At 36.2% G+C, this 23,554-nt stretch overlaps 1 protein-coding gene and 1 pseudogene across 1 annotated transcript; both read right to left on the reverse strand.

Annotated features, from left to right (window-relative positions):
• Positions 1–10,079: 10,079 nt before the first annotated feature.
• On the reverse strand, positions 10,080–11,353 carry LOC117621858 (annotated as a pseudogene).
• A 2,289-nt stretch (positions 11,354–13,642) lies between these two features.
• On the reverse strand, positions 13,643–17,232 carry LOC117621492 (trifunctional UDP-glucose 4,6-dehydratase/UDP-4-keto-6-deoxy-D-glucose 3,5-epimerase/UDP-4-keto-L-rhamnose-reductase RHM1-like). The gene is made up of 3 exons (XM_034352005.1): positions 17,099–17,232; positions 14,528–16,115; positions 13,643–14,427 (listed from the first exon to the last, which is right to left on the reverse strand). Exons 2-3 carry the CDS (start codon positions 16,100–16,102, stop codon positions 13,975–13,977), a joined length of 2,028 nt encoding a protein of 675 aa, XP_034207896.1. The 5' UTR covers positions 16,103–16,115; positions 17,099–17,232; the 3' UTR covers positions 13,643–13,974.
• Between the last annotated feature and the right edge of the window lie 6,322 nt (positions 17,233–23,554).

Raw genomic sequence — 23,554 nt, forward strand, 5'->3', positions numbered from 1 at the left:
TTTTCCCAGCTCATTAAAAAATTATGTCTTTCTCCTTTTACTTTAATTTATTTTTATATTATTTCATTTACTTAAGTTTACAATGTAAATAAGAAAGTACCCCCCATTTGGATTCAAATAAAAATACTAGAAAATCAAATTCTCACCAAATCAAAATATGAAAAATCAGTTTTAGTGCAAAATAAGATTTAGGCTAAAAATGATGGCTCATTAAGTCAATATAGACTTCATACAAAAATTCCATAAAATCAAGTTTTCTTATTTGATGTGTAAGGAATAAAAGCTGCCAAAAATTATCTTAAAAAAATGATTATTCCGAAAAACTATTTTTCATACTTAGCCAATATTTTTACAGAAAACAATTTTTCATGTATAATATGAATGCATGAAGAGACCTAACGTCAATCTAGTTAAAAGCCGCCACAAAGAGTTTTACAAGAATAACTTAACTCTTACGTATTGAAGAAATAAAAGCCGTCAATGGAGCACGCTTGTTTTTATATATATATATATATATATAAATAAAAAAATTCCTGATTAAAATTGCACCTTTGCTAAAAAAATCATGGGTCTGCTAGTGAGTCCAACCAATTGAATAAGCTACCATCCTAAGTAATTCGTTGTAGTGCACTGGAGAATAAAAAGGAGAAAAAGAAATATGCACATCTCTACACATAGGAAAAAAAAAAAAAAAGCACAGCGAGCGGAAAAAAAGAAAGAAAGTAGAAGAAATTGTTTATGTCCCCCTTTGATTAGTGGTATTATTATTTGTTGTTATCAATGAAATTACATCATACGGTCAAGTTTTCTATCTACTTAGTATGTTTATGTGGAAATTAAATTTAGCCCAGTCAAGTTTGAAATCCTGGGTCCGTCCCTGATTGGTAAGTTAACTTTGACTCTTCAAAACATTTAATTTTACTTTAGAAAAACAAAACCTACCTTGAAAATGTTAAAAACGTGCATTTTTTATTATTATTTAAAGATAACAAATACATAGACATTTTTCACATGTTTTCATATTTTTCATTTTTTTTCATGATGTTACATTAATTAAATTGAAAAGTCGGTTGGAGCAAAAATTATTCAAATAATAAATAAATATTTTCAAATTACCACATAAGTGAACAAACTTTAATTTAAAATTTTTAATTTGCTACTATTGAACATGCTCTAATACTTTTGAATTCCAAAGTTATGATTCTTATTACTTAAATGCCAAAGTTAGTCAATATTGGTCATTCATTTCTACCAATAAATTTGTATCACATCCATGTGAACCTGCATGTGAGAATATAAATGCCATCATGCATTGCACTTTTAACTACCAACTGCTTTATTAATGCGATGTCACCAACCCTTATCGTTTGTGATTATTTCATTTTTATCTGTAAATTAATGCCAGATAGATGCTATTAATTAATTATTAGTTATTGTTATGTTTTTATTTTTTTGAGTATAAGCGATAGTCTAAATTATAAAATAGGGGGCTTCTCATTAAAAAAAAAATATATAAAGAGCAATACCACCGTGGAGATTCGAACTTCAAACTTAAAATGACTAGTTTTGCAAATCAAAATCTGTTTTATTGAATTATATCCCGTTGCCATTAGTTGTTGTTATCTAGCTAGTAACAATTGGTAACAAATGACAAATTGTTCAATTTCTACATCAATCATGAGCATGACAAAGCATGCAGAAATGTCTTCCCTGACTTGCCGTGCAAAATCGGGAAGTCCTCATTAATTATTTGCGTTTTCACAACGTTACTTGGTCAACATTATTTTACAGATTCAAACTCGTTTCTTAATTAACAAAACATCTGAAAAGTGATTGTACAAGACATTTATAAACACAGAAGGGTGTACTTATCTACGGATGGTCGAACGAATATTGAATTAATGTATGAGATGACCTTTAAATTATTGTTACACATTCAATTATCGTAATTTTTTTTTAGAATAACACAGTAAATTCATGGTTATTTGAATTTGAAATCATGATTTGGAGATTGCTAGCAACTTTCTCTTTAACATTTTGAATCTTCTCCCTTTGTTATTTGACATGTGTCATTCTTCTTATACATAAAACAAGCTAACTTTTCTTTTCCAAACCTACCCTTATTGAGTAGTTTTATTCAAAAAATATTTCAACTTTTTTATTACTCTCTCTCTCTCTATCACGTTCTCTCTCTCTCTCTCTCTCTCTCTCTCTCTATCTCTCGCACCCAGACTCATCTTCATAACACACCACTCCACCCAGACCCATACTCACACTTGGACTCCATTGATTAAGCAAACTGACTCCTTTGCTTTGGCAAAGTCAACAAATGAAACTCCACAGCACCTCTTGAGTCTTTGCAAGCCTGCTGCTTTTGCAAAAAAAAATTTCCAGGTCCCTCCCCTTAACCCAAATTCAAAACCATTTGGAAGACCTCACCAGCCCTTCCTCCCTTCTCCATCGTCCCTGCCCTCATACCCCACCCACCCTCCCTGCAATTTCTCACCACACCCACCCCCACCCCCTCTCCAATCTTTATGTATCGGTTTTAGCCCACCATCCTCCCTGAATTTTGGGTTTTTACAAAATAACAAAATACAAAGATGACAAAATCATCATATTCATATTTTTGTGTAGAGATGTGTGAAGAAGGAGGTATTGTAAAATAAAAAAAATAAATATCAAACATGGGTGGGTTGGAAAATGGATGTGGCTGCTGGGTGGGTGGGAAAACGAAATTAGTGGCTGGGGTGGGAGGTGGGCGTGGCTGCGCAGGTGGGAGAAGGAGAGATGAGTTGTGGATGTGATCGTCCTGTTGACTGTTGGGTTTTACCAGAGGAGGAGAAGGAAGAGGTGGGGCGAGGGCGAGTTGGGGTGGGGATCGGGTGATTGAAGAACCCCTTTTTTTATTGTTGATTATTTTAAACAATAAAAAGGGCAAATACGGAAATACAATTAATGTTCTTTTGTGTAATTAAAATATTAGTTTAAGTGAAAGAGAAATGACATTTGTCATGAGTAAAAGGAAGAAGGTCCCAAAGAGAAGGTTAGAGACCTTCACGACTTTTCCTTGAGGAGCAATTATTACACATTCAATTGTCAATTATGGATTATCGATGTGTCAACTTAATACATATAATTATATATAACTTGCTAGTAATTTCACGTTTTTGGACTCTCTTTTTCTGTTTTCCATTTTTTGGTCACACATCTATCCTTTGTTGAATTATTAACTATGATGGTGTTGAATTTATTATATTATCTTCATTTAATTAATAATTTTAATTTTGAATGTTTTTATATTAATTATGGGTATTTTCTAGTATTTTGGATGTTTCAATGTTTTTTGTCTTTTGCTTTATATATAGATTATGGTGTTGTTAAATTAATGGAGTTGGGAAAACAACAACTTTTTTATTTCTAAATCCAGTATTGTTCCTCCTTGCATGTGATTTTTAATGTTATATATATTTTTAGCAAAAAAAAAAAAAAGATTATGAAGTACTTATAAATTAATAGTTACGTGCCCTTGTTAGAATAATATTTTAAAGCTGGGTGCTTTTTTTTTTTCTTTCTTTTGAGAGAAAAGCTGGATGTTTCTTAAGGATCACTTCAAAGTAAAAACTTTCATGGGTTGAATATTGCTTTTCGAAGTTTTGGTGTTTTGACAGCTTTCTCTTTTCAACCAGACAAAGGCCCCATTGTTTCCATTAGCATCTCCCTCTAAAGTTGAAGGAAAGGTAAATCCACACTTTAAGAGCTAGATTGCGATGCTTCACAATTTAGGTCAAAAGAAGCCAAACCTTCCTTTTTCACAATTGAGAAGTTACTTGAAGACCAAAAAATCCATTTGTAATTTTTCGGGTGTGACTGGTTTTACTTTTCTTAGAACTTATTCATTCACATAAGCATGATGTGACAACATTAACTTGTAGTTTAAAATTAGGCTAATGCTTATGCAAAGTTATAACAAGTTTTGACTTGAACAATGTTACAATTGGATTCTTTCTAGACAAGAGTAATTAACGCTCCATCTCTTCCCTCACAAAGCAAAACCAGCAAAAGAAGTTGAATGTCCGTCCTTTCTACAAGCTATATATTGGGAGGCTGAATCGAATAAAGAATCTCGATTGAGTGCATGAATATAGTAGGGAGGTGGAGTCCATGATAATATCTTGTTTTAAGAAACTTAAAACTAAGATAGATTATTGTCAGTCGTAAAAAAAGACTAACTGTATTGTCGATTTTATATCGATAAGGCATCAATATCATTGTCGATGACATGTCAATAACAAAACTTATCAAGATATTATCAATACATTATCACTAGTATCAATTCATTTTTAACAAAGGACGAACATCTTGCACGAAGAATTTTTGAACCAAACTAAGAAGACTACATCTTTTTTTGGTTGAAATCATATCTCATTTCATTAAAATGCCAAATAGGCAAGTGTACAAAGCACAAACCAATGGCACAATAGAACCGTAACACAACCGAGAAAGAACATCTAAACTCAAACCAAGTCTAGAACAAAGTTCGCACACCCAGCATAATAACAAAAAAAGAACTCAAAATAAAACAACACACATAGTCTAGTGGCCCACCCCAAATACAATCAGAGCCTAAAAATAAGCATACATCCCAGTTCATACCCAAACCTAGAATTTTGGCAAACCCTAGCCTAAGCACACAAAAGCCGCTGCCGTTGACAATAGAACAGGGAGCGCACCACGTGGGCAGAAAGTGAAAGGAGACATCACCACCTCACAAAACAGCATAGCTGCACACAAAAGACCCACAAATCTGCCACCAAGACCAGAAGTTCCATAAACTACAAAGCCATATCAACTTAATGACATCCACCCATGAATCACCAACTCCACCAAGTTTGAACCCGCCTATGCCCCATAGAGAATACAGCAACCAATCAAAGCAAGACCAGGGGAAATGAAAACCCGAAGCCCAAAGAATAAAAGAAGTGGAAGGTGGTGGTGCAAGCACCAGAGTAAGAGCTATATACACATTCCGATGGGGACGCGAGAGATGGCGTTTTGGATTAACTTCTACACCCCGCAGGAAAGGCCACATCGAAGAGGGAGAAAAAGAATCCAAGGAGTAGATGGAAGATGCTTGGACAAAATTGGATTTAGAGAGAGGTTGAAGGAAAATTTGGGACACATAATTAAAATAAGACATAGAGTCTCAGATCCACCCACAAGAGTGGAAAGAAACCACCAAAGAAAGCAAAGAGGGAGGAAATGGTGAGAATGTTGGAGGGTATTGAGAATGGTAGAGGGAAGAGATGTTAGAATATAATCAGTAAATGTTTTATACTATTGGATCACTATATTATTGCACAACTCTTTGTTTGTACCATAACTGACCGAGCAACTAGCTAGGCTAGATCATTCGAGTGCTATGCTTTGAGAGGTCATCACCTTAGCCAAAGAAGCATCAACACAAATCACAACTCTAAGCAAAGCAAGAGGAATCCCACATTGGAAAACTACAAGAGATGGAGACCCCCCCTCACCTATAAAAGAAGACTGCTCTTTCCTTAGAAGGGGATCCGGGTCTTGGATCTAGACCCTTAGGCCTTGGACTCTCTCTTCTGGACCCATCTCTAGGCTGGGCTTCTCACTTGTTATCTTTATATTTAGGTTTAATCCCTTTGTACAAATGTAAACAAACATTATCATAATGAGAACACCCTTCTCCGTGGACGTAGCCCATCATTCGGGTGAACCACGTATATCTTGTCTTTTATATGTTTAGCGTTTGCCCAAATCCTCACACACTTGGTGAAGGTCCTCACCTTCATCCATCATCTATCACACCTCATCACTAAGTTGGACTCAATCTTGACCGGGCCATTTTGAGCATCAACACTCTTAAAATATAAACAGTAGCAAAATTACGAAATCTGTATAAATGTGTAAATATAAATTAAGTACAGAATACTGACTTTTATTGAAGATAGAGGCTTACGTATTCGTAATGTCCTAAAGACAGAATTTTGCCTCTTCTCAGTGCTTGAAGTTCAACAGGCGTCTATCTTCCAGGATTCAACTATCTATAATTCAAGGGTCCAGCACCGGATCCTTGAATTCTGGCGAACGTTGGTGTGCTTCTCTCCAATACAGTTGGTAACTTTAAAATAATATGAGATAGTTTAAGGAAAAAGAGATACGTCTTATGGCCTAGGACTTGTGGTTTTATAATAGAATTACACCCCTTCAAAATAGCAGTTGATATCAGTTATACATGTTCAAATTCAAACAAAAAGATAAGTCTTTCTGGTTTGAATTTAACTTCTGCAAAAAGAAATTCGAAAATTAAAAAATAATTATTTTATTTTCGGGCTAGGTATATTTCTTTTATTTTCTAGAGACCCCAATAGCCCAAATCTTGATTATTAAATATTAATATTAATCAAGCAAGCCAACCATGATAGTCTTCACTACCAAGCCCATCAGGCCACCAATCTTTATTTAATTGATGTTAAGGTTTCATGCTTATAAAGCATATGGAACCTTTTGTTTTTCTCCAATGTGGGACATTTGCTTTCAAACTTCCAACAAGAGAGAGGAGAGATGAGGAGAAAAGAGAGGGTTGAGATGATAGTAAAGAGGAGAGGTGAGGGGAGGAGAGGCAGTGACCTCTTCCTCCCCCTTATTGAGAAAGGGTTGACTGGTTTCCTAGGGTTAGTCATGAGAGAGAAAATGGGAGTCATGAGAGAGAAAATGGGCTAAGCATCCTAGTTTAAGAAGACCACATCAATTATCTATATATATAAAGCAAAAGATAGAGAATGGTGAAACATTCAAAATACCAGAAAATGCCATTGGTTAATTTAAATATTAAGAATTAAATTATTAATTAAATTAGGCTAATATGGTAAATTCATATTTTCATATTTAAAAATTTTAAATTAAAAATAAAATCAGATAATAGGTCATATTTTTATAGAACATAACTACCCATATTATCTTTTATTAATTCTAAAAAGAAAATTAAAAAGAAAAAAGACAACGCATGTGCCAAGGGGCTAGTATATGTTGATGCACAAAAATAGTCGAGCACTTTTGGGCCCAACTTAGAGATGTTGTGTCACCTTCTGCCTCCTTTGGCTCTTTGGCAGATAAGGAGAATCTGCAAGCCAAAGAGCTACGAGAAGATCTTGGGCACCGGTGTGGTACCGGTCGAAGGCTCTCCGATGCTTAAGTTAGCTTAAGGGCGGAGTGAATAACAATTTGGACAGAGTATGAGGTAAATAGCCGGATGAAACAGTTATCTCATTTTGGGGACTTGCGCCCCTTTTTATATATATCTTGGGAGGTGTGTACATTGAGTGAGATTTTGGTATGGGACTGTGGGCATTGTCTGGGAGGTTGCCACATGTCCTTTGTCCAGCCTGATAAAACAAATGTCTTTTTTGGTCGGATCGATAAGTTGTGTTGCCAAAAGCTCTCCTTATCGATAGTCGTTTTATGGGCCTCAGTGCATTGTTTGAGCTTTATGAGTATTTTTGTAAGTCCCGTATTCTACGCGTCGAAGAATAATTGATCGATCATATATGGTATAAACAACATATACAAACTAGCCTAATTGCAAACACTCAACCTCCCATTTTCCGGGTATGAGCACAAAGATCCAAACCATCGACAGTGAAGTATGATACATTTTTCTCCTCGATCGTGACATTTTTCTACTAGAATCTCATCCCAAAAGTTTCTTTTTCTTTCTTCTAATTAATATTTAGGGCACATTATTCTCATTTGACACCTCACCTTATAAAATCTTGGTTGAAATGTTATGTATGCCCCAATTTTGAGGAACCAGAAGCTTAATCAGCACATGAAATCGGGACCTACAATTTAGGGCAACAAGCGCTGATGTGACCGTACGGGCTCAGTTTGGCTCTGAACGCACATGGACTTTGAGCTAATTCTCTTGCTAAAATTAAGGAGTCAGATGGTGTATGTGTACCTCTCACAGTGTCATTGGGCCCACAAACTTTGTGTTTTCCACAAACTTTAGCCTGGTAACATGCAATTTGGGGGCCCTTTTGGATCAAAGTGATATCCACAGATATACACGCGGCATAATTCCAGTTTTCTTAGGTCAGGAGTTAAAGAGAGTCTTTGAGACAGATGATGAGAAAAGTCACATCGGCTAGGGATTCTAGTTTGCTTAAAAAAAGTACTTGTGAAATAAATGAACACTAGAGTTACGCTTGTGAAATGACTAAATCACTATTATAAAGTAACATTACGGTTAATCCATGCAAAATTCATATAGGTGTGAAATATATGATAAAAATCGCAAACGACTGACGTTAGTAAAATTAATATATAGTCATAGATACAATAAAAAATAACTGTCATTGACATTCTAAAATAATAATCAAAGACGAAAACATTATCAAGAAACATTACTACATATATGTTATATATATATATAAATATGTTCAGAGGTACAATAAACAAAAGCGGTGTCCGTATATAGCACTCTCACTATAGAATTTCGTTATCCATATAATACTAAGCTACCCTAAAGAAGTAGTGCGCTGATGGTGGTCCTCATCGGCATTAGCTCCTGAGATTGCTGCACTAGCTTCCTGGAAAGAAGTTATAATCAAAACGTGTTATTACCAGGCAAAAGCACTTAGAAGGTGGTGAATCCTGTAATACATTATCTGTTAAAAGGGCAACGATAATAGTTTCAATTGAAGTTTTTGCTCTAATTTCAGTACCTCCTTGTGGGCTCTTAATTGATTTAGAAGGTCCATGGAAGCGCGGAGATTCCGAAGCTCCTTGTTGGCCCTCGCATGCTCTTCTGCCAAGGCATCAGGCTGTCTTCAAACAACATGTCCAACACCATTTCAATTCCAAATTTTTGCTTTTTAAAAAAACATATCAAATTTCAAGATCAAATTTTTGTTTTTTGTTAGCCCTTGCATGCTCTTCTGCAGACCCAGCCTGATGAACCCTGGGAGGCTTAGCACCTCAATGGTATAGGTACACCCTGTCCGAAATCAAGACTCCAAAGTTTCAAAACTAGCTACAGAGAGAAGAAATTAGCTAAAATTTGGATGTAAATGCAACATTTAAATTCATAAGTTAGAAGGTTTTTCATGCAATTATGCAATCATAAGTCTAGAAACACAACACATCTTCACTTATCCATCACAAACTGGAGAACAACAAATACAAAACATAAGCGAAGTTAAGAATACGCTCTAAAGCTCATATTAACCATGGCTACCTATACTCATCACTAACAAACATCGATCCCCCCTTCTGCATAAAAGGAAAAATGAAATGTTACTAAACTCTTTAGAAACAACAATGCATTCTATCCCACAAGAAGTATATAAGCTCACAGTTATAAAGTTACTTGCGCTTAATCGCCTACGCGAGTACTTGTGAAATGACTAATCACTATGATCAGAGTAACATTACGGTTAATTGACCATGTGAGTAGTTCTGAAGTATATGATAGAAATTATGAACGATTGACCAAGATAATAAAAAAATACTATGATTGACACTTCAAAATAGTGATCATGCACGAAAACATTATCAAGAAACATTACTACATATACCTCTATATTGTTTTACTGTCATTATAGCATCAATCTATATCACCTATTCAACCAAAAATTCATCTCATTAATGGTTCAAATTTTTTTGTAGCATTTATATTCATACCATTTACTTACAAGCTCTAAATCTCAACCGTTCGTATTTCTAAATTTTCATCCAAACGGTTTGAAACAATGCTTAGAACCTGGTTTGTTATCTATTAAAAGACTTGATCAAGTGCTTCACCATTTGTGTGTGATGTATATTACTTTCGTGAAGTAATGAAAAAAACGAGTTGGCCCTTGTTTTGAACTTACATAAGGGCTTTAGCATCTGATTAGAAAAAAGGATTTAGCACTGGCTTTCAATAATGTGATAGGCAATTTGCTGAGTTTATCACAAGCCTTTCTCTTTAGCATTTCCCTCACTTTCTTTAGCTGTATTAGGCCAAAATGAACTGTTGATACAAACAATAATCAGCATTTTTGAGAGAACCAGACTGGGGAGTAGGAGGCCACCCTCTCATTCGATTCAGTCACAATATCTGAGATCAGGAACATGATTATCTGCAACAAAGAAAAAGATTTCCTGTTATTGAGAATCAACCATATACTTAATAAGTACAGATATAAAAGAGTAACTGGATTTTGATGTTTTAATATCAGTTGCTTACTCAGAAAGTGCAGTGATCTCTCAAGACCTGTCGAGCAAGATCAACTGCTCCACTCTTTTTGTATATAAGATGCAAATTAAAAGCTGCTTCTCTGCGAAGGTCACAGTAACCCGGTAATCGATTTTCAACAGACTCTGGCTTTTCATGGGGAAGTTTTGGGATGGGGTAATCCTTCACATGCATTGCAAGAACTTTGTCATAGTGCCAAGCTGCCAGCGTCACAAGACCGACGTGATGGCATGCCCTGGCTATGTTGAAAAAAAGCCTCTTGGCTGAATTCACAAAGCTGCAAATTTTTGTAGAGGAAAGCTAAGCCTTGTGCAACACACTGGTGCCTATTCTAAAGTCTGTGTCCAAGGGCCAAGTTGATTAAGGCAGTACCGACACACAGATTAATCAGGGGATTCTCTGGCAATAATTTATAAGCATCAAGGTATTCTCTCGCAGCATCTTAATGACGGCTCTTTTTAGTAAAATGATGCCCAGAAATGATACTCGGAGATGCAGTGTCTTTGAGTTTGTCTCGCTTACCACGTAGAAACTTATAATGCCTCGCATACCAGTCATCTAATCTGGTAATTACTTTGTAATAGCAGTTCCAGGCAGCATTGCTGTATAGATGCTGGTGTGCAATGTATTTTACACAGTCAACCCCATGCTCAGGATCCGGAGTGTTGTATGCAATTTGAGCTCCAAGAGACCGGAGTTCCTCCGCAACAGAACACATGTTGCGAGTCGATTTCAAAGCAAGATTTATTATCTCCAATGTTCGCAATATCTATGCAAGGAAGCCAGTGACTTACACTAATCTATTAGAAGGCCATGATTCTCTTTATCCTTGAGAAGATCTGGCAGGGGAGGTTCTTGGTGTATTTCTTCTGGAGGATCATCACCTGAATCATCACTTTGCCAGTCAACTCCAGCAGCCATTGCCTCAGCTCTCTTTTCTTCCTTTACTTTTGCCTTCTTTTGAAGCAACTTCTTTGCTCGGGCTGCTTTCAGCAGATCTCATGCAGGAGCTACTGGTCTAGATCTGCATAATAGGTTATCAGTTTGGTGATCATCCAGGACTTTCGCTCTTTCTAACATAACACTTTTTGGGTAAACTTGGAAAGCAAAAGTTAACTTGTATAATATATTAATGACATTGTTTTAAGTGTAAAGAGAATGATACATGTCAAGCAAAAAAGGAAGAAAGTCCAAAGAAGAAGGTTAAAGAGAAGGTTGCAAACATTCTCCAACAGAAAATGGCTATTCTAACATTGCTGTATCAATGGGGTTCAATTCAACTAGGGGATTTATTGAAAGCTTGTAAATCATCACAACAATAGTCTGTCTTTGTATAGTCTTAGATCAATGTTCTACAAATCAATAGTTTGTGTTTTTTTTTTTCTTCCTCCATTGATTTTTAGTTTGTTTCCTTAATATTTGAATTGAAGGGATGGAGAGTTATTAATGCATAAGTTCATGCCTGCCCAACCTTTTGCCTTGGGAATTCGCTATGCCATTTCTGGAGAATGATCAGTCGAAGATCACCGCTGGTTCAAATGAAAATGGTGCTGGGTCGGACCAAAAAAACCAAAGAAGAAAGCTAGGGGTAGCTAGAGATGAAGGGTAGTGTTGAGGGAGAGAGGAATCTTGAAAATTGAGTGTAGTTTTTTATTTTTTGAGAAGGAGAATTCATTCATAAAACCACAGACGTACAAAGAGCGATATGATACAGTGATCTCGTTAAAACCTTCTTAGGACAAGAATTCCAGGGGAGAAAAGAGTACCACACATGTCATGGACTAACATGAGAGTCCAATTCAGGTCACGTTGGACCATTACAATAAAAGAACAAGTCAAAAACAAAACCTAACACAAAAACCTCTGAAGAGAACCGCAATTAAAGACCAACATAGTAGACCCACATGAGAGAATCGTAGAAATCCCGAATAGTAAACCCACAGGAGAGGACCGTAGAACATCCCAATTGTCAAAAGAAGCCTTCTATGAACAAAATCATAGTCTTTTAACACCCATACAAACTGTAAGTCATACCATAATAGAAACCAGAGAGAACACGGAGGACAAACACAGAAACAACAGTAAAAAGACCCATGAGAAACACTTCACTTCAACTCAGAACCTAACAAAGAAAACCTCCTATTACCAAGCATAGTTCTTCGATTTGTGCAGAGTAAAGAAAAGCACCACATCTTAAAGCAGAGACAAAACATTAGCTACCAGGTATCACAACTCTCCTAAGGAGAGACACAATCCAGCTTCACTACTATCACCGCCGCCGAGACAGAGACAACAACAGTCACCTAGAACACTGCAAAAACAACCAAACAAAACAAACAGACAAACAGACCTAGATCCAAACAGATCTAGACGATCTGGGGAGGGGAAGGGGAGGAGAAGAGGGGATAAGAGGAAAGGAAAATATGGGAGAAAAGAAGGGGAGATGAGGAGAGGAAGGGGAAGATGGGTGGAGGGGAGGAGGAGCAGTGGCCATCTTCCCCCTTTAGCTTAGTTGTCAGCAAAGAGGAAATTGTGTGTAGTTATGTTTCACTTTTTTTTTTTAGTCTAAGTGTGGAGTTATGTTTCCAAAAAGTAATAAATGAATATTATTTTTAAAATAAAAATAATAATGCCAGATTCATTTCTAATCTTTAAATTACTCATCATCTAATGGTTGAGAAAGTGTGTCAAAATTTATAATTTTTTTGTGTGTTATGTGATCCTGACTCATATATACGTGCGGATACCATTATAAATAAGGAGAAAAACAACGAGAGATAGTAGCCAGAGGTGAACCTACAGAGGCGCTAGAATGTTGCCCCTTCGCTTAGGCAGTGTAGCCACCTGTTCGACAAAAGTCCTTTTTGAACCCTCCTTTGTTGTGCTTTTCGCTGTGCACAATGCGTGCTTACATTATTATTATTTTTTAAATCCTTGACCGAAACCACGTGGTTTTGGATTAGAGAAAAGGGTTTAGGGATATTTTGCTTGTTTTTTGTTCAAACAAGGAGATTTTGTGTTTTTTCAGTTTTAAAGAAAGAGTCCCTTACGTCCCACCACCAATTCCTTATAAAAGAATCATAAAATTCGTAACTTTTTTCACATCCACATCACCACAAGGTCCGTGTTTTTCCTTCTTTTTTTTTCGTTTTTTTTTATTATTATAGAGAATTCCAAGTCTTTTATAAAAACTGATTCATCAATCGACTCTTGTGCGTAGGAAGAAAATTTTGCACCGATCATGCTTCAAAGTAAGTAAATGTAATTCATAGTTAATCTAATGGTCCCACATAACATATTTAAATGAGATCATGTCTTCTTTTGTTTTTGATACAGACATCACGTATTTTAATGGTCCATAGATAGAAATAGATAAACTTGTATGAATAAATTATTCAAAATTACATGTTCTTTATTACATATCCGAAATTACAATATGCCACAACTTACAGAAGACCTTTTAAAATTTAAATATTCTGAAGCAATTCCAAAGCTCCTTATCCAAACTAGAACCTACAGTACCAACTTGTGAAGCAAACTTATAGCTATTACAGAAACAAATTGAACCAATGGGATGAGACAGATGGATCATGACAATAATCATCACATGAACATAACTCTATTTCCCAGAACAAAATAAATAAATAAAATATGCATGAATTGGTATTGAGGTCTACTTCATGAAACACTTGATTTGCTGCTCAGCCAGAAAATGCCTTCTTGTTCGGTTCAAAGACGTATTTAATCAGTGATTCCTTGATTGGAAGCAATTCAGGGAACTCTTTCTTCAACTTAGATGCATCCATCTCATTGTTACTTCTTGGTGCAACAATAACCTTGGCTTGTTCTTCAAGTGTAAAGTTAGTCCACTTGAAACTGGGGTCAATGTACTTCTTGTACATCTCCAGAATCTCATTGTGACTCACGACGCCAGGGTTGGTGAAGTTCCATAAGCCCCTCAAGTTCCTCTTGGCCATCTCAACTGAAATGGGTAGAAGCTCATCCAAGATGGTCATGCTGTTTGGAATGTCAACCACTTTGTCGTACCGTGAGATCTTCGTGATGAAGTTGCGGGGATTGCTGAGATCAGATGATATTGGCATCCGGACTCTAAGAGTGCAAACATTGTCATATTCCTTCAAAAGCTCTTCAACCTGCCACAAAAATGGGAAAGAGAGATATCAGTTGGCAGATAGTCCGAAGTTTCTTTTCAAAATTATAACAGTAATAGATATGGATAGTTGAGAAAGATACCATGGCTTTGGTTTTGGAATAAAATGAGCCAGTGAAATTGGGTGTGTCTTCCTCTTTGAACCCGATTCCTGATCTTGATGGATGGGCAGCATCATACTCGAAGATACAACCAGTAGCATAATTAATCATCAGGAGGTTGTGATCTCTGCAGACATCAGCCAAGGTTAATGTACCGACAACATTGGTCCGAATTGTTTCTGGTTTATGAGATTCACACCAATCCACATTGGGCCTCCCAGTCACTCCAGCAGCATTGAAAACATGGGTTGGTTTAACGCTCTGAATATCAGCCAAGAGGTGTGACCGTTCCTGAAGACGCCCTTGTCCATACTCATAGGGTATCCCCTGCTTCTCACAAATCTTCCCAAGAAGGCCTCCAATCCACCCCGTTTTACCATAAATCAAAAACTTCAAAGATGGCTTCTGAGTGGATGGATTGTTCTTTGGAGGTGGAACAACCATGTGGCTCTCCCTAGAATCACTTGCTGACAAAGAGAAGGCAGAAGCGCCAGTATCAGTACCATCAAATTTTCTTTCAATCCCAGGAACCATGAGCATTTTTGGATGAGGAAGCAGTGCCCCAGAAACATCTCCCCACCATTCGGGATTCTTGACATACCAGTCCATCGTCTTCCTCAAACCCTCCTCCCACGAAGTCCTTTCAGACCATCCCAAGTTTTTCAGCTTCTGGTCATCCAAGAAATATCTTTGATCATTGAACGGCCTGTTTTCGACAAACTTTATTTGAGTATCTGGGTTCAAAGAGAAGAGTTGGCAAATTTCCTTAGCCACATCAACCACCCTCCTCTCTTTCTTTGTCCCAATGTTGTACACATGGCCTACCTCACCCTTATGCAGAATGACTTCAAATGCCTCTGCTACGTCCTCACAGTAGAGGTAACTCCTGACATTTGATCCATCACCATGAATTGGAAGAGGCTTCCCTTTCATAGCCAAGAGAATGAATTTTGGAATCATCTTTTCAGGGAACTGATTGGGGCCATAAACATTGTTTCCTCTGGTAGTTATGACAGGCAATCCATATGAACGCCCATATGCCATTACAAGCATCTCTGCTCCAGCTTTAGTTGCAGAGTAGGGGTTTGTCGGAAGAAGCTGAGAAGCCTCATGATTTCCCACCACAGCATCTTCATCTGTCTCTCCATAGACTTCATCTGTGCTTACATGAATGAATCTTTTGATTTGACCAGTGACTTTGCATGCTTCTAGAAGAACATGCGTACCATAGATGTTGTTTTTGGTGAACTCAAAGCTGTTACCAAAAGAATTGTCGACATGGGTCTGGGCTGCAAAGTGCATTATTGTATCAATGGACTCAGTGAGAAGGATGAAGTTGACAAGGTCAGCACTGCCAATGTCTCCCTTGATAAACTTAAAGTTGGATGATGACCTTGAGGGATGAAGGTTCTTCAAATTTGAACAGTAATCAAGCTTGTCAAGGACCACAATCTTGTACTCAGGGTAGTTCCGGATAAGCCGGTTGCAAACATGGGATGCAATGAAGCCAGCAGCTCCAGTAATCAGGATGTTCTTCGGTTTATACGCAGTAGCCATATCTCAAAGAATTCTGCATAATCCAGCATACAGAATTTGACTCAGAATCCTAAAACTTCAATTCAAAGAAAGTATTCTAACAAATGCAGGAGAAAAAGATTATATATTGCTTACTAGCATAATTAAAAGAAACAAACAGAAATAATAATGCAAATTCACGGACAAAATAAGCTTCGACACTAGGTTTAAGGGTCAATTGCTGCATTAGTATTTCCAGGAAAAAAAAATGTGTTACAAAAGTACGTTTGTTTTGTTTGCAAATGTCACTGTACACCTGAATCCGGAAGGTCTATCAAAATTTTAGCATTTCTCTCCAATCAGCCTAAAAAAATATCGAAGAGAAAAAAACTCTTCCATCTGATGTTCACGTTTTCATGTAAAATAAGCTGAAAAAGACATATAATAATTATAAAAGAACTGAACATCCACCTAATTACGATAACAGCAGAGTAGCTATCCATAAATAAATAAAAGAGATGACAGCAGAGTATAGGCAATGAGATATTTTTATGAAAAAATAAGCAGGCCAGAGCGAACAATTTATAGCAAAGAAATTATTTCCTAACCTATCAACACAATCCCATTTTGCTTTTCCTGACTTTGTTTTCAAAAAGAAACAAGCCTTTCATTTTTCTAAACTCAATTTTTCAAAGAAGCAACCAGACCCCAGCAATGCGAAGCATCCAAAGTACCATTTACCCGGATCCATGAAAATTGCAGCATCAGACTGACCCAGATCGTACTCCTAAACATGTAACAACATTTTCCAAAAAAACTGACACTCACAAAGCAAACAAAGCACAACTCATTTTGATTTCACTAGCGTAAACCCAATAAAACATGCTTAAAGCCAAATGCTTTCATGTATTAGCAGGAGATCTGGGTCTACATTGAGGAGTTAATCCCTTGATTAACAGCTATTCAGACATGTGGTTAAGTAAATTAAACGAACTTTAATCGCAGAAAACATAGAAAGATAGAAACTTTACTACTTACAAGTTCTGGGCTGGACTGGATCTTGAGCTCAATTTGCAGCCTTTTTATCTTCTGGTGAATTTAAGACAGGGGTGAAGAAGAACGAAGAAGAGAAAAGACTAGGAAAGAGAAAAGGATATATGAGAGAGTGTGAGGAGGGAAGACTGTTACGGTGGGGTATTTATAAATACGCATCACAAGAATTGAATTTTTTTAATTTATTTTTGTATTTTGTATTTGCTTTTCTTGTTTTAAAATGTTGGAATATTTGATGTGTTTTTTTATGGGGAAGTAGGTAGCGATATATACTGTACGGTTGGGCCACCGATTTTAAAGCCATGTTATTGTCTGTGGCTTTATGAGTAAGACAGAGACCCATAACAAAAATTGGTAAATGTGTTAAATGACTTACCCAAGTTGAGGTGTCACAAAGGGAGCCATGATCAATTTTGGGGTGGGTAGCCATTGAATGCAAGCTGCAACCTAATTTCATAAAGAAGACAACGAGCCAAGGTTTTTGGCTAAGATTTAGAGTTATGATTCACTTTTTTTAAGGATGAATGTGAATCTTTACGATAGAATTTAGGCATTATGACTTGTGAGTAAGTTTTCTTATGATAAAAGAGATAAAGAAAAAAATGTGTTATATATCCGATTCATATAAGTTACTTTCGATGATTATGCTCATTAATGAATTCCGAGCCTCTATATTTATCTGTATTTCTCTACATCTTAACTATCTTAAAGATCTAACCACTTAAAAAGATGTCACGTCATCAAACTTTTCGTTAATTTGTTTTCCCCTAAATTAATGTTGAGCTAACGTCAACTTTCTTGAGCTTCCTTTTTTTTCAATCTTCGTGCCTTCAACGTCTTTATCTGCATTTACTATGTTTCTCATAAATCTTTCTACAGCCTTTGTATACAATGGAAAATGGTTGCAAAAATCTTCAATTCCAATCAGGTCAAATTAGTTTTTCTTTTTCTTTTTTCTTGCAATAATGTCAAAAATCTTCAATTTCAATATTTTTTTTCTGCGCCTTTTGGGGAAGAAAGAGTGATGCCAATTGTTGATACCAAAATCAAAAACCAATAAGAGATAAACACGTAGACAATATTCGTCATCGGCAGAGGAGTCTTCGGCATCTGAGCATACCGATCGCAGACTGAAGGCCCAAATGCCTTCTGGACACTTGGCATACCCACATTGAATGTCCACAGTCCCACATCGAAATTCTACACAACTTGCACACCTCCCAAGGTTTATAAAAGAAACACAATTCCCCAAAATAGAGGTAATCAGAACCTACGGCATACTGCTTATTGATCTATCAGTTTAAGCTTACGAAATCCGTATTTACTCAAGTATCGGAGAGCATTCGGCGGTACCAAACTGGTACCCTAAGGTCTTACCGAGAGTTCATTATCTTGCAAATCACTCGCCCCACCGAGGCCCAAAGCATACCTAAGGCCCAACATCACGAAGTTGAGCCAGAAAAAGCCCGAACCATTTTTTCGCATCAACACCAATGAAAGTTTATATGATTCCTGAATTTTAACTTTAATTGAGTCCCTTCTTCTTCCTCCAATGATAAGTAAAAAAAAAAAAAAATCATGTTTTGATATCTTTCAATCAAAAGAGGAAGGGGAGAAAATATGTGCAATGAAAAAAATAGTTTTACCTGACTGGAGTTAAAATTCTTGCAATCATGGGAGATACTTCATTGAACTTCCACTGATATAAAGAATGGAGAAGGATGTATGATGAACAACAGGAGAAATACGCTCATGCCATGTAAAGACATTCAAAAGCACGAAACTGATGGCATAATTGTTAACGTCAGTTAAAAAAGGAAATTCCAAGCTTGATGACTGGCATGTCTTAAGTGGTTAAATTATTAGGATGGTTGAGATATAGCGAAATGCGGATAAATGCACAATACGTAAATATAGAAGCTCGGAATTCCTCATCAATATAAAAAATTTAGCTGCTCTATCGTGAGGTTAACGAAAGTACAAATTCCACTCAACCTTGCAATTTCATGTACCACAATATTATTATTTTTGCTTATCGACAAACAAATTAGTATGTGTCAAATATAATTACACTTGTTAAATTGAGGCACATGTCATTTTAATTATAGAGACTTTGATGCAATAGAGATAATACTTTTTGCTATCTCCTGTCAATAGTGCAATGATACGTGGAATAACTTTTTCATATATCATTGCATTATTGATCGGAGATAGCAAAACAGTGCAATCCATGTTACAAAAAAGTTTGCATTTTAAGTGAGGTAAAAATTCAACCCAATTGTGTGTTAAAATTTGAATAAATTAGTACCTTGGAAGAAGCAATCACACACAAGTTTTTCTGGGACTGAAGGGAATAAAACTACCCATGCCTTCATGACAAGTGTATTTACCTTTCCATCTATCTTCATGACAAGTGTATTTACCTTTCCATCTATCTTGATCATCAAACATGAACATAAAACATTTACAATTATTTTTTATAAAAACACAGCTAACAAAACATCTATGTTTGTGTGCATAAATCAATAAGTTCTGCAAAGGGGTTGTATCTTTCTTTTAAGCCTTATGTGTATTAGGTTTAGTTACTCTAATGCTCTTTAAAATTATGGTCAAATCTCATATTGTCTTTGAAACTATAGTCAAATTTCATATTGTCCTTGAAATTTGAAGTGACCCACCAATATTTTGTGTCTCATTTTGCTCCTTACCATTAACTCCGTTAAATAATCTATTAACTACAATGATGCGGCATGTGTGAGACCTATTATTTTGATCAAAGCACATGATGCCATGTGTAAAATATCATATATTTTTACTTGGGTTGTGCTAAAATAGTCATTCTTCACAACTCCATACAATATCTCTTTATTGTTCCTATAGTGCTTCTTTAAGAGCCATTCCAGCGGCAGGGCCCAGCCCGAGGAGAGGGGGGAAAAAAAAAAAAGTTGTTCCACCTCCTAGCCCAAGCCCGAGGGGGTGTGGGACCCACCAACTCGGGCCAGTCCGAAGGCGAGACGAGCCCGAGCTCCAGCCCGCGGTCGATGACGTCAGCGCGCGCTGGTTCAAATTTTTTTACCGTTGGCGCGTGCATTCCAGCGACGCCAGCTCCAACGGGAAATTGCCACGTGTCGCCTCCCCAGCCCTCCGATCAGCATCTCCGAATCCATCCTACGGTTGAGATTTTTTTGGGCAATAAAAATATGAAAAAAAATCGTAAATTTTTTTTTAAAATTCTAAAAAATTTTGATTTTTTTTCTATAAATACCTATCAATACCCTTCACTTTCAACACCAATCCTCCTACATTTCATTATATTTCTACTATTATTAACTCTTTACTCAACATTTTCCTCTTTTTCATCTAGTATTTTGATTTCATATTTTTATGGCTTCTTCTATCGAAACCGGAGGGGCTTGGAGCACCATAGAAGATGTTTCCTTGTGTGAGGCTTGGCTCCAAATTTGTCATTGTCCTGTGTCCGGCACTGAGATGAAAATTTTTCATATGTGGAAAAAAATTCATGCCGAATTTTGTGAAAAAATTCCGGGGTCTGAGCTGAGCCTCTGGTTTTATAGAAAATTTTGGCAAGATAGACATGCCACGTGGCTTGATTTTATTGGATGAAAATCTTATCTAAAATTTGAAATTCATCCGAAATTTGAACCCAAATTTATCTGAAATTTGAAATTCATTCGAAATTTGAACCCAAAAATTTATCTGAAATTTGAATTTTGAAATTCATCCGAAATTTGAATCCAAAAATCTTATCCGGAAATTTTATCTAATTATGAATAGTCTTGACACGTAGAAACCCGGAAATCTTATCTGAAAATATTACCCAAATTAATTATTTTCATTAAAAAATAGGAGGAAAAAACAAAAAAATGAATAGTAATTGCCCTTAGCCATGACAATGGGTGGAAACACAAAATACTATTTGCAAGGGCACCCACTGTGAATAGTGGCTGCCCTATCTCCCCCCTTGCCATTGCTAAGGGCAAATGGGTGGAGTTGCTCTAATACAAGGGGTCTATTTAAGAATAGAAGTTGTGAAGAAAAAAAAGTTATTTTAGCAAATTTCACTATTTTTTTTTTATAAAAAAATGTTTTTCATTATCTCTTCATTTTCACAAAAAAAAACTTACTTGTAATAGAGATAATACTGTTTTGCTCTTTTCAGCCAATAACACAATGACACGTGAACAAATTATTTCACATATCATTATGTCATTGGCTGAAAATAACAAAAAGTGCTATTCCTTTCACATGAAAGTCATTCTCCATCTTCACACCCTCACATAGTCACAAACCCCATAGCTGCTATCGACTGAATTATTATTCCAGAGAAACAAAGGTCCAAGCTTTTCGTTCTCTCCCAGATTCAACAAATTTAAACCAAATTATCCACGAAAACTAGTGGGTTCTTCATGTTTGCTTCCATGGAGACTAACAAGAAGGCCATGCAAACCGTCCTTCAATGGGTTTTTTGTTTTTTTTTTTTTTTTTTTTTTTGTTGCCATGATAATTAGAAGGAAATTAAATTAAGTTTTGTTCTTACAACTTTAACAGGGAGGTCTGTGTTTGGAGAAATCTAAGAAATAAAATTTTGAAGTTCTGAAGTTTGGGCACTTTTCTTGGGTTTGAGCCACAGGTTTGGAATAATTAAAAGTCCTGAAATATTTTGTTCATTCAAGTGAACTATTGTGGTTGTCTGTGAGAGATGGAAGAAAAACAGGGACCTTTGCTTTACCCATCAATCAAATAGTTCCAATTTCCAAACGGTTCTGAAGAAGGGTGTGCTCCTGGTGGGGTTGGTTGGGGAAGATGGGGTTGTGCTCATGAATGGTCTTTTTCTTTTTCCAGTGAGAGAAAGCTAAGTTTTGCCCAATCCCACATTTCGTTTTAATGCATCTGAAGATACTCTCCGCAGTTGCTATTTTACCTGTGCTGTCAAAACAACAAAGATGCTGTCAAAACAACAAAGAGTTGGGAAGGGAAGGGATAACCATTTGGCCCTGAAAAGTTAAAGAGAGAATCCCTCAACCCTTTCTCCCCCAATAGACATGACCCCACATTCCCATAAGAAAAAGAAGACATGGAACTTTTCATACCATCAACAAATGTTGAAACAATTTTCCAATGATCAGGATGACGACTTGCATGAGTGAGAGAAAAATCACTTTCTAAATTCGGATTGCAAACACTTTTTGACAACTAAAGGCGTTTCTGATAGTTTTTGATAATTTAAAAAAAAAAAAAAAACTTTAAAAAATGCTTACGACTCATACAAATGCTTTTAAAAAACAATGCCAAATACTTTTTCATGAAGCACTTGAATTTTTAATGAAAATTACAACTAGCTTCTAGAAAAATGTTTATGAGCATATAGATATCAACCCAACTACCATTGTAGAAAGATGATGGCCGTTAAGGAATATGAAAAAGGCAACTGTAAAATTACTCTTCCAAAACAACCAACATGATTTGACAACCCATAAGAATGCTCCAATTAACTAGACCTATGAGGTTGATTCAGTAACTGAGAGATGTTCAAATGTCATTGTCAACGTCTGTAGAATTGGGCAATTCAATCCTGATCACAAATGAATTAGCCAATTTCACATTGTGGATGTCCCTTTTTGCTGATGTTTTGCTTTTGAGCATGCTTCTGATCTTCAATTTTCGTAGTCATCTTATGCCAATATAAGGTGATAGAGCCTTTTTTCTTTTCTTTTTCCTTTCTTTGTCATGGCAAAATACGCCTTGAATTGCAATGTTACACATTTCTGAGTTCAATTTTATTTTTATAATTGATTAATATTTAATTAATAATTAATTTGTAGTTCAAGTATTTAAGAGGGTTTATCTATGAATACGTGATCCTGCCTTAAATTCCTCTTCTCCTTAATATTATTTTTATAGATAAAAAAAAAAGGTGTAAAATGGTGATGGGAAGGGATTTGTATCGTTACAACTATTACCCATGTATTTGAGAAGAGTATTTACTCATACACATGAGGTCTTAGATTCGATTCCCCTCTTCAATATTGCTTGTATCAAATGAAAATGTGATATATGGTGGTTGGTTCATATAGAACAATTGTTAGGTTTATTGTCTTTGGTCGGTTGTACTACCCAATTTAGGTTTGGGACTTTATGTTTTATGTGTTGTGGCCATCTTGCTTTCTTTAATGCATTTTATATTCGGACAAAAGAAGAGTTGAGGATAACCACAAGGTGTGGTGCGATTGGTAAATTGCCATCTCTAGTTGACGAGCTATCTGGTGCCTTAATGGTAGGGGTTCGAAACTCGTTGGAAACACTTTGTGGCCAGGGTCAAGCCAATCCCCGAGCGGAGATTAATCCCACTCTTCAGGTGTGGGGACACCTCATAGTATTTACCAAAAAAAAGAATAGTTGAGGATGGTTGGGCCACTGAAT

This window comes from Prunus dulcis, chromosome 3 (assembly GCF_902201215.1).
Source record: "Prunus dulcis chromosome 3, ALMONDv2, whole genome shotgun sequence".
Classification (NCBI taxonomy): domain Eukaryota; kingdom Viridiplantae; phylum Streptophyta; class Magnoliopsida; order Rosales; family Rosaceae; genus Prunus; species Prunus dulcis.

Coding starts and splice junctions, on each gene's coding strand:
- LOC117621492 (XM_034352005.1), bottom strand. CDS start 16,102: ATGGCTACTGCGTATAAACCGAAGAACATCCTGATTACTGGAGCTGCT. Junction 14,428..14,527: donor ATTCCAAAACCAAAGCCATG/GTATCTTTCTCA, acceptor TTTTTGTGGCAG/GTTGAAGAGCTTTTGAAGGA.